This window comes from Saimiri boliviensis, chromosome 7 (genome assembly GCF_048565385.1).
Source record: "Saimiri boliviensis isolate mSaiBol1 chromosome 7, mSaiBol1.pri, whole genome shotgun sequence".
Classification (NCBI taxonomy): Eukaryota; Metazoa; Chordata; class Mammalia; order Primates; family Cebidae; genus Saimiri; species Saimiri boliviensis.
Window position 1 is genome coordinate 54324410 of NC_133455.1, and position 15666 is coordinate 54340075.

Sequence of the window (15666 nt, forward strand, 5' to 3'; positions counted from 1 at the left end):
GAGTCCACTTCTTGTATAACAACTTCAGGAAAAGTCCTGAGATTGAGTCTTACTTGTTCTGATCAAACTGAATCCGGTTACACATTCAGTCCTCAAACAGTCACTGCAATAAATAAATAGATTGTTCTGATTGGCTCTACTTAGGTCAATTTCAGTTGGATCACATGAGCAGAGAATGATCGCCAAAGAAAATCAAGGTGCTATTATGAGAAGATGGGGCAACAGACACTGGCCACACAAAACTACACCAGGACTTTCAGGTAGGCTTACTATCCAACTAATAGAGCTTAAGCTATAGAACTCCTAACTCATCTAAACCCCTTTCTAGACACTGTACATTTTATTTTCTGTATTCTTTTCAGGCTTCCCAAAATTATATAGACTTAATAAATTTATAAAGCCTGCATATTACCCTGCCAAGACTAACTTCATCAGAATTCTATATCATGAGGGCCATTTCACTTGGGGAGCAGGACACAATTATTCCTCATTGAGGCCCCTACACCAACCATGAGCAATAAAAGTTCAACAGAAACAAGAGCATTGAAGCTTGAGATTACAGAAAATCAGAGAACTACCAGAACCCCAGTGAATTTAAGAGAAATACACAATTTTACAAAAAGAAACTAATGAAAATAGTAGGTTAAGAAGAATTTCTTTCAAATTATTTTCATGAAGTTGTTTCTTCCCAGAATGTTATTCCACAATTTCTTTGTTCATTGGAATTCTGTAACATACATGTCTGATCTTCTTTTAAGTTCTGCATGACTCTTTACAACTAAGTTGTTTTCACATGCCTGTTTATTCGCTTATTTGTGGTGTCATTTTATCTATTTGTTTCTTACTCTTTCATCAGAGAGCTCACATCTTTGTCACATTTGTTTTCCAAATTTTGAGATGCCTGGTATGTATAGGATGCCAGGTGATAGTTACTGAAAAGACTGATGGAAGAATAATACCATATCTCACAACAATCTTCTGAGTTTATTAAGCATCATCATAGTCACTACACAGAAAAGGGAACCAAGGAACAAATCAAACAGCTAAATAATCTAATCGCAGCACAGAGGCCAAAATTTATTTTTTCCAATTCCTACAACATTTCTCTTTCCACGTCTCAAACAATCATGGAAGGGATATTCTATGGGCCACTCTGAGCTAGGGCCTAGCAATACATTCAGGTGCTTATGTGGTTTGTGGTTTCACTAGCATCCAGAATGTAGTGGCAACCACAGAAGTCAGAAAGACAAGAACTGAGAAAGGGATGGAGACTCTGAGAAAGAGAGGCATCGTTAATACAGAAAACATCTCATGAGCTTTAGAATTCTGACAGGTTCATTCTTTTATAGGGTTATTCTATTACAGGTTTAATATCCCTTACTAGAAATGCTTCGGACCAGAAGTGTTTTGCATGTTGAATTTTTTCAGATTTTGGAATATTTGCCTATACATAGTGAGACATCTTGGGGATGGGACCAAATTCAAATTCACCTATGTTTCATATACACCTTATATACATAACCTGAAGGTAATTCTACACATTTTTTAAAAATTGTACATGAAACAAAGTGTGTGTGCATTGAACCATCAGAAATCAAAGGTGTTTCTATCTCAGTTACCTATGTGGACAATCTGTGGATTTGTGGCATCGTCATCATTCCTGACTGAGTTTATATGCTACTAATACACAATTATTTTATTGCAATTAGTTATACATAAGTAATTACCAGTAAAAAATGTGATATGGCATAAACACAGTGAAAAAATAATGTATTCAGGGCCACTGAGCAACACAGTAGCACTGCCAGAATATCTGTATCAGCTGTGAAACAACAGCAACCACAAACAAATACAAGCTTTCCAACTCTACATTCAATGCTGTGTTTGGATTAAAAGGTTACTGTACACTGTATGTGTTTTTTAGTTTAGTTTAGTTTAGTTTAGTTTTGTTTAGTTTTGTTTTGTTTTGTTTTGTTTTGTTTTGTTTTAGGTGAGAAGAAACACTAGAAACAGTTGGACCAGTAAATGGTTCCCCTGGGATGGAGGAGGCCTTCTGCTGGGTAGCTTTTTTAAATGTTTCCTCTAGAGTCATCTGCCTCATTAACAAGTTTTTGCCTTAGAAATATCTGATTTTTATCGACTGGCAGAATCTATTGTTCAGTAGTGAATGCCACTGTTCTAGTTCTTCTCTAAGACCATCATGCTTTTCCATCGTGCTGTCTCTAGGCACTTTTTCTGCAGAGTTAACACTGTTATCTTCATCATTACTATTATCACAGTACCATTCAGCACCATTTTGGCTATGTTATCATTGTTCAATATGAACAACTGGAGCCTCATTATCAATGTTAAAAATTTCTTTGATATCCACTTCTTCCAGCCCACTAATGGACTCTGAAAGGTTCTTTGTTGTTGTTGTTGTTTTGCATATGTAGGGTCAGACATCATTGTTTTTCTCATTTGACATATGGAATCCTTCAAAGTCACTACACGGTTCATTATCGACTGAACACAGATGAAGACTAGAGGTCATACCAGGCAGGTACAACCATGTCTTTAGTTACTGCATTCCAAAGCTTAACCACAGCATATATGACATCCTTCATGCTAAACTTCTTTTGAACGCCTTCCACACATATTCCTCTGTTCACTGGTAGAGATATGCTATTTAAGGAAGTCTTTTACATTTATTCTTTGTTGATCAAAGGATAACTTGGTCCCTTGGCTAAATTAGTGATGTCACATTTGGAGGAAAGTACATGGCATAAACATGGTTTTTGACAATAATTTCAGCTAGACAATGAGTAGAATAAATATCATCAAATACATTCTTGCAGTCATCCAGTCCAGCTTCCCTGCAGTGAGCAAGAACTGCTGATACAAAATGTTTGTAAAACCAATCAGAAATATGTCCCTGGTGAACCAAGCCCTTTTGCTGGCATAATAATAAACTGTAAGGAATTCATTCCCTGAAAACAGCAAGGACATGAGCTTTTGGTTATCACAGCAAGTTTTTATTTATGGGTTCCTGCTGCATAAGTACATCCAAACTCAGTTATTCTGTCCTTGGCATCCTTACTTCCTGTAGGGGCTGTCTCATCTTCTGGGTATCTTTCTGAGGCATCAAAACTGGTGTTGTTTCAACATCAAAGATTTGTTCCAGAGTCAAATTTTCATCAGCAATGATCTTGGCAAACACATCAATGAATGTCTTTACTATTTATCACCACAAAGCTTTAAAATTTTAATGTCACGTCTTTCCTTAAGTTTCTACAACCAGCCTATTGAATGTTTCCTTCAATTGTCAGTTCATTGTGAAAGATCTTTCCTTGTTCCACCATCGGAATACCATTAAGTGACATGTGCACACTGTGACACTGATGGATCCACTCTTTCAATACACAATTGAGATCTTCATTTTTAGTTTTATACAGTATTTTTCTATTTTTCGTTAACTCTGTCATCACTTTCAATGGAGATCTTCAACAATTTATCCTTTTGTTTCTTCAGGTCATATATGGTGGTCATTCCAACACCATACTCTTCTGTAGGATGTTTCCCACTTACACTACTGTCTAGTTTCTCCAACAGCTTGACTTTCTGTGCTATAGAGAAAGATAAACGCTTCCTTTTTTTCTTATCACTGTTAGCCATATGGGGTATCTTCAGGACTTTTTGACGTTTTCAACAATATCTTTATGCAACAGAGTGAAAAATAAGCAAACAAACAAAAACCAAACAAATAACAGTTTAATACATATAGTTCTTGGCCCAATGTGGGGCATTGTGGGGAACCTGCCATTGGCATATCCACTCTGCACACGTGCCATTGTATTACCCTTTGTGGGTGTGCTTGTGTGGGGGAATCTGGGTGTGCATGAAAAAGATACATAGAAGCTAAAAGAGGCTTGGGGAACTATTTTTTGTCCTGAGAATGCTGAATAAACCATTTTGTACACTTGCATTCTGACTGCAATTTTTCACAGGAAGTCAGGTTTGGAATTTTCCACTCATGGCATTATGTCAGCATTCGAAAAGTTATAAATTTTGAACCTTTTAAATTTTGGATTTTTAAGTTATGGATGTTCAACCTGTGTTACAAATTTGTCCTTCTTCTCCGCCATTGCCCCCCACCCTGCTTTTTCGTTTGTTTATTTGTTTGGTTTTCACACAGACTTGAGTACAGTGGCATGATCATGGCTCACTGCAGTGTTGAACTCCAGAGCTCAAGCAATCTTCTCTTCTCAACCTCCTGAGTAGACTTGAATACACATGTGCTATATACCACCATGTCTGAATAATTTAAGTTTTCCTTCTTTGTAGAGATAGGGTCTCACTATGTTGTTCAGGTTGGTTTTGAACTCCTGACGTCAAGCAGTCCTCCTGCCTTGGCCTCCTAAAGTGCTAATATTTCAGGCACAAGCCACCATTCATGGCCTTCTTCCATTTTTTAATCTACTGTTTCCAAATCGCAGAGCAACAGGGAGAGCATCTGAACTGTCACACTGCTTCTACAGAATGACTAAATCTTTTCTTCCTCATATTCTTTGATTATTCAGTGACGGCATAACCAAAAGCAAATTTTTGTTTCCTATTTATATCAACCCCTTTAGTTGAGTATAATTTATCATAAGTTCACTGTGATTATTTTCTGAATGCCTTCCAAAGCCAAAGGTATAGTTCCTACCTTTTCTATTGATTTCACCTGAAAATTATTAGGTCCCTTTTTCATTGTAGTTATCATTTTAATGCTATGTCCATTATATTAATTTCATTTTACATGCATTTATTGAGTGCTACCTAGGTACTAATTAACCATTGGTAATATGCCAGTTAATAAAACAGATAAAAGTAGAAAAAAGGAGACCTGGCAAATTCTAGCTATATTTTGAAAACACAATTATTCTAGGGTATCTCAGTACTTAACTTGTTATAGTTACTTAGATATTGTGTCATCTAAATTTTTTCAGTTCCTGAATTTCTGACAAAAGTAGCAAGAGTTCAAATACTGAGAAATATCCCAAAAGTTGATTGATATGCACCATTTGTCTCTGAGTTCAAATGGAAAACAATACTTCTGGTGTCAACAAGATATTATAACGAATAGAAGATCAGGGCATCAGATGTGAGGCATTAAAAAGGAGTCATAAATAAGGCTAAGGTTTTAGGGTTGGACAACTGGAAGGATGAAATTCTTATTAATCAAAATGGAGATGACTTGGGTAAAGAGTTTTGGAGGGATACAATTTTTTAGGTTAATATTAGATGTTCAATTTGGGATATACTATATGTTGTGTCTATGAGATAGTCAAGTGGAAAGATTGTGCAGACGATTGGATATCTGAGTCCAGAGTTCAGTAGAAAGAACTAGAGCAGAGAGAGACATTTTTAACCATCAGAATGTAGATGAAATTTAAAATCATGATATCGTATTAATATAAAATCACCAAGGGAGCATTTATAGTCAGATAAATCTACAAACAGAGACCTGCATCATTTAAATCATAAGAAATAATCAAGAAAAAAAGTATCACTAGAAAAGGAGATCAAGAAGGAACAGGAAGGTTTGAGGAAAACAAAGGGGATATATAACCCTAAAAAGTATCTTAGTCCATTTGTGATGCTATAAAGGAATATCTGAGGCTGGGAAATTTATGAAGAAAAGAGGTTTATCTGGCTCACTGTTCTTTAGGCCATACAAGAAACTGCTTCCAGCATCTGCTTCTTGTGAGGACTTCAGCCTGCTTCCACTCATGGTGGAAGGCAAAGGAGAGCTGTTGTGCACAGATCATATGGTGAGAGCATAAACGAGAGAATGAGAAGGTGCCAGGTTATTTTCAACAATCAGTCCCTGTGGGACCTAAGAGTGAAAATTCACTCATACCCAGGAGAGTAGCACCAAACCATTCATGAGGCATCTGTCCCTGGGATCCAAACACCTCCCACGAGGCCCCACTTCCAACACAGGGATCAAATTTCAACATGAGACTTGCTAAGGCCAAACAAACTGTATCCAAACTATAGCACCAAGGAAGAAACCTTCTTAGAAGAGGACAACTAGCTGCTGCAAGGTGAAGTAAGATGAGGCCTGAGGCTTGATCCTTGGATTTGGCCATGTTGACATTAATGGTGACTTCAATAAGAGAAGTTCCAGTGGAGAAGTGGAGCTAAAAGCCCAAGAGACTGTGACTGAACCCTACTCTTTCCATAGTGTGCCGTAAAGAGAAGGAGATAAATGGAAACAGTACTTGAAGACAAATTTGGGGTCAAGGGAAGTTGTCTTTTTTTTAAAATTAAGGTTGGAGAAATGATAATATCCCATGGGCTGAAAAAAAGTGATTTGGTTGGGAGGTAGCTATTAAAGAAATGTGAGAGTAATCCAAGTAAAAGCAGAGTAGGCCGGGCGTGGTGGCTTACGCCTGTAATCCCAGCACTTTGGGAGGCCGAGGCGGGTGGATCATGAGGTCAAGAGATTGAGAACATCCTGGTCAACAAGGTGAAACCCCGTCTCTACCAAAAATACAAAAATTAGCTGGGCATGGTGGTGCGCACCTGTAGTCCCAGCTACTCAGGAGGCTGAGGCAGGAGAATTGCTTCAACCCAGGAGGCGGAGGTTGCGGTGAGCCGAGATCATGCCATTGCACTCTAATCTGGGTAACAATAGTGAAATTCCATCTCAAAAAAAAAAAAAAAAAAAAAAAAGCAGAGTAAATAGGTATTAAATGGGTATAAATGTTATACTTGGGTAGATGTAATAACAGGGGTTTGTGAACTTTTCCTTTTGTTTTACTTTTTTAAGTGACGTACACATCAAGGTTATCAGTTAAGAGAAAGGATGGGACAGATGATGTTGGACATTTGAGAAAAAAAGCTGTAAAAATTATAGAATGACTGACTGCAGGAGGATTATATACTCACTTGAGGTTGGTGGTCAAGAATGTAAAGTGAGTTGTACTGACATGTGATGTGTTTTTTCCTGGTTCATTCATTGTGAGTATAGAATAGGTGGAGATTTAAATGTAATCAGGTCATGATTACATCAAATGAGTACAATAAAGTGAGAGAGAGTCAAGGGAATTAAGAGTATATAAAACTAAAATTACATTCACTTATTACAGGAATTTAGCTGACTAAGGAGAGAAGAAAAATATGCAGTGGTGGTGTGGAACAGTAAAAAGTGGTAGGATCAATGAATTAGAAATCCTAGTGGAATCATTGCTGGGGTCAGGGAAGAAAACGAATATTGAAATGATAGGAGTTTATAATCAGTGAGGCTGCAGTGCAGGAAAGTGAGGTCATAGAGAAGTTGCAGTTTCTGATGATGCCTAGATCTAGGGTATGATCACAAGAATAAGAAGCTCAAGAGGGATTGTAAGACAAGACCATGGGAGGAGAGGCCAAGGTGTTAGAAAAAGCATCTATGTAGATACAAAAGTCACTAAAACCTAAGGCAGAAATGGTAAAAGAGTGACAGTGATCCATAAACTAAAATCTTAAAATGATGAAAATACATAATCTAATTTCTTTGTCACAGTCATCTTATCACTAGTCTGCTCATATTTCTTTATCTAGATTTCTTCAGTTATAGTACTCAAGTTATAACTTACTAACTGCAAATAATATCATAATTCTTCCAGGAAATCTCAAGTTAGCATTGAGAGAGATTTTCACTATCCCACTATAGGCTGATTTTAAACAGATGATAGTGGGATTGACACCATTAGATAAGCCTCCTCACACCATTTATTTTTGTTTTCCTTCTTTTATTGTATTCTTATCCAAATCTTAGACTGAAATCTATGATCTTATGTAAACAATTCATTATTTCTGCAAAATATTATGCTCTAATAAATCCATTAAATTATTATTTTAATTGTTAGTTTATATTGACTTTCAGGTATTATATTAAAATCAGAATGTTAAAGGACATATCAACTAGAAAAATGAAAAAGTTATCAAATGGTAGATAATAAGAAAGTGGAGAAAAAAATCAAATATGGACTATTTATTCAATCAGATATACTGTGATATATTAGTTTCTGAAAACAGTGTTCCTTGGTGAAATTCACATAAAACTGCAATTTGAACTCTACTAAATTAATTTCTCCCACAGATTTGAGCTCTAGTACTTAATATGCATATTGAAGACATTTATGTATAAAAATAAATGAGGCATACACATCTTCATGTCATGATAATTTTATACAAATCTGGTCATAATACACACATAGCATCATTTTGATGATGGTACTACCCAGAGTTAATGCAAAGTCAACACATCCCCCATGTATTTGAAAAATCTACAGTTACTATCCGCATATCTATGCCTTGGCATTACCATTTCTACCCCTACCTAGTACTGGCCCTTTGTTGTAATCTCCATATGAAACCTCTGATGCCTAGTGTTATCAACTAATGTTGATTCCAAAAGGTACCATTGGGATGCTGTTCTGTAAATGTTGTCAATATCCACTGCAGGATAATGCAGTCATGTCTAATGCTTGCCAAAAGTTTTTCAGTTTTGCCAAAGTGGGGAAGTTTCTTCACCCCCAAATTTGTGATACAGTCATCATGAGCTTCATAGCAATACTTATACTTTCAGTATTTGGAGGACACAATAATTTTTAAAAGCTAAATAATTTATTTAGTTTTCTTCATCTGAATTTAGCTGTGAATACACAAGGTTAGAGCCAGAGATTTACTGTTACAACAGACATACCTCCACTTTCATGCATTATTATACTTAGGAACAGATAAAGTACTCTTAAATCTCTCACCCTTTAAGGGCAATGTATTTGGCTAGGAGGTTACTTATTTCTCATGAATATAGATCTATATGTAATGAAATTATACCAGATGCCTTCCATATATGCTTAGGCTTACTGGACCCTAGAGAAAACACTGCTCTCAGGCTCAGCATCACCAAAAACCTGATAACTGTCTGGGGTATGTATTTTTTTTACATCATCAATATATAATAAAATATTTTCCTAATTAGAGATTTTTGGAATAGTCATTTGAAACCACCTTGTAGAAATGTTTTCAACAATACAGAATTGATGACAGAGCAGGCTGAATTAGCCATAGAGAATAAACATGGTCAATCATTAGTTTATTTTCAATCTCCAAATGTATTACTCAGGTTTTCGTGGATTTTATTCAACTTGACTGAGGGCAAAATGACTTACAACCTTCACTTCTGAAAGGACTACCGTTCCTTTTAGAGTAACAAAGAGATCATCCTAAGCAGAATAGCCAAATATCTAAAGATTTCTGAAGCATGAGATGTACACAGTCCATCTGTGCATAAAAAACCAGTGTACCACAAACATAATTTAATAAAAAGTCTTAGAGACAGAACACAGAAACTCCTAGGTTTGACCTATGCATTGATGAGGTCACTTACCAGATATCTCCTCCAGGCACTGCTTAGCAGTCTTACTATATGATAAGTCCATCTTTGTAGGACTGGTACAGGAGTCAGCCGATGGTAAAGAGGTACCTTCATTTTCTGAATGTGCCCTGAAATTAACCATGAAATAGAAAGAAATAGTAATTATAGACACCAGTCACTCATCAAAGCGGAAGTTCTACAGTACAAGAAAATATTAATTACAAATTTTTCATCAAGGTATTTCTTTATGACTAATATGTTCAAGACCTGTCTATGTATAGGGGAATTTTACTATTTTTCATATATAACCTAAGTGGGATTGATATGTTTAATTAGATTTCTTAGACTTGTCTAAATATGGAAGCTTATAACTATCGATAGTTGGTTAAAATTTGGGGGCAAAATATTTAAACGGATCCAACTTCTTTTGCTATTTTAGAGGAAATATGGACAAATTATGTTTTTGTGAGAATAAAGTATTAAAACCATACCTAAAATTATTTTTTACATAAAAATTTTATAAAATATTTTTAAAATATAAAATATATGTAAAAATAAATAATTTTGCTCTGGGCTATATATATAACTATGATGACTTAATTACCAAGATTTCAGAACAAGTAAAGTCAGCCAGAAACAAATTCTCATTCCTAAAAATACCTTTCATATCATCTGTTTCACATTTGTCTATGTACGTACCTGGGTATGAATTTATGTGTGTGGTTAAGTTGTAACATTTGTCTAATCAACTGGACAAGCAAAATGTGACACATATACACTATGGAATACTATGCAGCCACAAAAAACGATGAGTCTGTGTCCTTTGTAGGGACATGCATGAATATGGAAGCCATCATTGTCAGCAAATTGACACAAGAACAGAAAATCAAACACCTCATGTTCTCACTCATAGGTGGATGTTGAACAATGAGAACACATGGTCACAGGGAGGGGAGCATGACACACTGGGGTCTGTTGGTGGAGGCTAGGGGAGGGACAGCAGGTGGTGGGAAGGTTGGGAGGAATAACATGGGGAGAAATGCCAGATGTGGGTGACGAGGGGATGGAGGCAGCAAAACACCTTGCCATTGGTTTGATCATGCAGCAACCCTGAATGATCTGCACATGTACCGCAGAACCTAAAGTACAATTAAAAAAATTGGCTACTGAAAAAAAAAAAAAAGAAAGAAAGAAAAGAAGTACTCAACAAAGGTCCTCAATACTTTTGATATTCTTTTTTTCTTTTTTGGAGGCAGAGTCTCACACCATCTCCCAGGCTGGAGTGAAATGGCATAATCTTGGCTCACTGCAACCTCCACCTCCCGTGTTCAAGTGATTCTCCTTCCTCAGCCTCCCGAGTAGCTGAGATTATAACTCAGCTAATTTTTATATTTTTAGTAGAGATGGGGTATCACCATGTTGGCCAGGCTGGTCTCGAACTCCTGACCTTGGGTGTTTCACCTGCCCTGGCCTCCCTAAGTGCTGATTTACAGGCATGAGCCACCATGCCTAGCCTACTTTTGATATTCTAACCTTACTTCATGAATTGTTTCTTCCCTTTATGCACAGAGAAGTGTTTTAAGATACACTTTCTATTTGATGCAGCTTCAAAATCAATGTATATTTGACCCAAACTAACACACATTTTAAATGTTCACAGTATGAACTACTAAGACACAGAAGGCAAGCTAATATAATATAGGACTGCACAGTGAACTGTGTTCTTTATATACATCTCATTTGCCTTACTTAGAGCCCTGTTTCTAGTAGCAGGTGTGGGCTATGGCAAGTGACCTTTCAATATTTACTATTTTAAGAATATTTACAAAGAATGTTTGTGTGTAATGAAAAATTCATTATATTTTTGAATCAATGTTTAATTAACATTTTGCTTCTATTCTAAACTTGAGTTTTTGAGAGAAAAAGTGTAATCATTGTTATCTAAAATAGTTAATATTTAACTGACAGGCTTAGAAAGTGAAAAGTTCACTTAGGTTCTAAGAAAGTATGGAGAACTACATGTTGTATGTATGGATGTATGTGTTATATATGTGAATTAACATATGAAAGAAAGAACCATGCAAGAAACTTTCCTATAGAAAGTTGTGGCTTGGCCTCCAATAATTTCTGACAGACTATTCCTATTTTATTCTAGCTTAAAACTGAATACAAAGATCATAACAAAATTAAGAAGGAAAACATACTATTCAAGTGATTATAAGATATGCCATTAAGGCCAGAAAAAATACCCTCAAAGTTGCTAAACTTAAAAGATATTTTGGTCTTCAACTCATTTGACATATTGGCAGCATTTAGAACAGTAGACCCATTCCTTCCTTTATCAAACTGTCCTACCTTGGCTTTTACGGCAAAAATTCTCCAGTATGTTTCCCATATTCTGTGGATTTCACTTTATTTTTTTCTTTACATAGTCATTAAATGTTGTGGTTCTGGGTAACAGAAAAAGAAGTGGGGATACAGAGAGCAGAAACTTGGGAGTTCAGCAAAGGAACATCCTACATTTCTTCTAGTTTTTGTCTATAGTCTCTCTGGATGATCTCAATCATATTCATTATATTGGTTATTATTTATTTATGCCTGAATTCTAAAATTCTAAAATTCTAACTCTAACCCAGCACTTTCCTCTGAATTCCAGATGCGTATAAAGACTGTCTAATTGACATTTATTCTTGGTTGTCACAAAAATACGTCAGATCGATCATTTAAAGAAATGAAGTCATAATATTTTATAAACCTGGTCCTGATTCACAAAGCCCTCTGGTGAAACCCTAATGGAACTCACAAGACCTTGCATGGTTCGGTCCTGTGCAACCCATGGGATGATGATGGTCTCCAGTATCATCTCACACAAGACTCCTGTCTTTTCCTGTGGCCACAAGGGTCTTCTACCCACTTCCCATGGCTTCTGGCCTAAACAAGGTCTTTACACTTGAGTATTTCCCTCCCCACATCATCCAGTTGACTCTTTCCCTCCATGTCTTAGCTCAAGTGACTATTTCTTTAAAAATCCTCCCTAATTTCACTGATTAGGCAAAGTCTCCAATTATAAGTACTTGGTACTTAGTACTCCCTGGAACTATTTTTTACAGCACTTCATAGTCTTGTGATATGGGATCAATGTAATTAATTGATTAACATTTAACTCCCAGATTAGACCCCATTCTTCATGTTTGAACTCACCATTGTATCCCCAGTGTCCAGTCTTGTGTCAGAATATAAGTTTCCGTCAACAAATTTTTTATAAATATATGAATAAATCATATTAGCCATAATAGTAAAACAGAATTATTGGAGGGTAAAGCATATGCAAGAAAGAGTAGCATATGTGTGAAAATATTGAGTTTGGGTGTAAAACTTGGTTCCATCACGAAACAGTTATAAGCTCATATGATGTTGGCAAGTTACCTCACCTCTCTGAACCTGTTTGTTCATCTGTAAAAATAAGAAAAAATGCCCGCATTACAAAATAATTGGGAAATCAACTGTTGTTACAAAAAGACTGAAAAGGCATTCTGTTGAAGCATGTGAAATTCTGGTCAATATTAAAAGAGCAAGTATATCTGCTCTTTGTGTAGTCTGCTTCTTTCTCTTCTGGACTCCAGTTTCTTGATAATCCTCCATCTCCTGACACTCCCTCCCTATTCATTTCTAAAGTCTGCTAAGGTCTGTCCTTCCACCTGGCTTCATTTACTGTTGTCTACTCTACCCCTGCAGACCTCTTCCTTGGGCTATTGTCTCTGAATGAAGGGAAACACAATCCTCTGAAGTGTTCTAAGGATTTTTATTACTTGCTGAACAGGTTTAAATGGAGAGTATGTAGTGAAATTGTGGACCCCAGGGAACGTTGACTGGCTGCCTGCCAAGAACTGTCACAGAGGCACAGCACCTTGTTGAACTGGCTGGGAGCTAGGGTTAACCTCTAGTCCTGTAGATTTTGTATTCACAGATTCATCTTCCAGAAGCTGAGTCACATTAAGCATTTCACTGAAATATTTGTTTAAAGCCCAGTACTAATTGGTTCCTATGAGAACAAGACCAACAGCTGTCACAGAAGCCAGAATGTTTGTGGCCATGTTACTTGAACAAAAACAAGCCATGAAGAAGGATTCCCTATTTAATAAATGGTGTTGGGAAAAGTAGCTAGCCATATGCAGAAAACTGAAACTGGATCCCTTCCTTACACCTTATGCAAAAGTTAACTCAAGATGGATTGAGGACTTATATATAAGACGTAAAACCACAAAAAAACCTTAGAAGAAAACCTAGGCAATACCATTCAGAACATAGGCATAGGCAAGGACTTCATGACTAAAACACCAAAAGCAATGGCAACAAAAGCCAAAATTGACAAGTGGGGCCTAATTAAACTAAAGAGCTTCTGCACAGCACAAGAAACTATCATCAGAGTGAACAGGCAACCTACAGAATGGGAGAAAATTTTTGCAATCTTTTCATTGACAAAGGGCTAATATCCAGAATCTACAAAGAACTTAAACAAATTTACAAGAAAAATCAAACAACCCCATCAATAAGTGAGCAAAGGATTTGAATAGACACTTCTCAAAAAGAAGACATTTATGCGGCCAAAAAACATACAAAAAAAAGGCTCATGATCACTGGTCATTAGAGAAATACAAATCAAAACCACAGGGAAATACTACCTTATGCCAGTTAGAATGGCAATCATTAAAAAGTCAGGAAACAACAGATGCTGGAGAGGATATGGAAATATAGAAACACTTTTACACTGCTATGGTAGTGTAAATTAGTTCAACCATTGTGAAAGACAGTGTGGCGATTCCTCAAGGATGTAGAACCAGAAATACCATTTGACCCAGCAATTCTATTACTGGGTATATACCCAAAGAATTATAAATCATTCTACTATAAAGACATATATAAATGTATGCGTATTGTAGCACTGGTCACAGTAGGAAAGACTTGGAACCAACCAAAATGCCCATCAATGATAGACTGGATAAAGAAAATGTGGCACATATACACCATGGAATAGTGTGTAGCCATAAAAAAGAATGGCGTTGCAGGGACATAGATGAAGCTGGAAACCATCATTCTCAGCAAAATGACACAAGACCAAAAAACCAAACATCACATGCTCTCACTATGTTCTTACTTGTACGTGGGAGTTGAACAATGAGAACCCATGGACGCAGGGAAGGGAACATCACACACTGGGACTTGTCCAGGGGTGGGAGGCTAGGGGAGGGGTAGCATTAGGAGAAATGCCTAATGTAGATCATGGGTTGATGGGTGCAGCAAACCACCATGGTATGTGTATACCTATGTAACAAAATTGCACATTCTGCACATTTATCTTATAACTTAAAATAGAATAATAATAAAAACAAACAAAAACATTCTATCTCCCTCTAAGAAAATCTGGAATAAAAGAAAAATTCGGAATGAATTTTAGCAGTATAGTTTTTGCTTTACTAAAAGCAAACAGCTCTTTAAAAAATTTCCTCAGGAGCTGACTTGTGGCTATCTTCCTCAGTATGTAATACTTTATACTTAATTCCATTGGTTAAGTTCCCACTCCCCCCTGTCTAAGACATGCTTTTAAAAAAATGTGTATTCCTACTTATGACAGCTCAGTCATGTCTTGGAAGCCTTTTTAAAATCTTTATTAATGTGGCAGTGCATATTTTTGGCTGATTCACTCTTTTTTGTCTTTTAGTTTAAGTCACAAGAGACTCTTATTTAATTTCTCTGGTGTATTTTCCATCAACTTCACTATATGAGTGATCTACATTGGCATTAATATGGAAATGGATTGATCACTGAGAGGAACATGGTGAAGGTAAACTTCACATCATTATAAAAAGGACTTAGATGTCATTCTTGGTTTATATTCACATGTAAATGGGACCAGAAATATCCACTAATGTTACAAGCCATTCATTTCTCTAGTATTTTCACTTCGTAATTAGTTACATCAAAATTAGATTTTAATTCCAGTTTATAGAGGACCAATCAATGCCAACTGGTAAAGATGTAGCTTTTATAGAAATGATCAAAGAAATTCAGTTAAATATCTGAAGACTCACAACATATCCTCTATTTTTATGCATACTTTGTACCAGTAAAATAAAAACATTTGAGTTGATTCATGAAACAATTTATAAAGACTTCAGAATCAAGAGTGTTCTCTAAACAGAAAGTACATTTTGACAGATACAGTGAATATTGCAGTGGCATCATTCTCTGTTTCCACATAAACTGATAATGCA

General features: G+C 36.2%; 1 protein-coding gene across 8 annotated transcripts in view; it reads right to left on the minus strand.

The window, feature by feature from the left end:
• Nucleotides 1–15666, minus strand: part of NAV3 (neuron navigator 3) — an 850089-nt gene that overhangs the window by 176723 nt on the left and 657700 nt on the right. For all 8 annotated transcript variants that reach the window (XM_074402523.1, XM_074402524.1, XM_074402522.1 and 5 more), the window contains one exon: nt 9407–9522. In XM_074402523.1, the coding sequence (XP_074258624.1) occupies nt 9407–9522 (116 nt within the window). The remainder of the gene's footprint in view (nt 1–9406; nt 9523–15666) is intronic.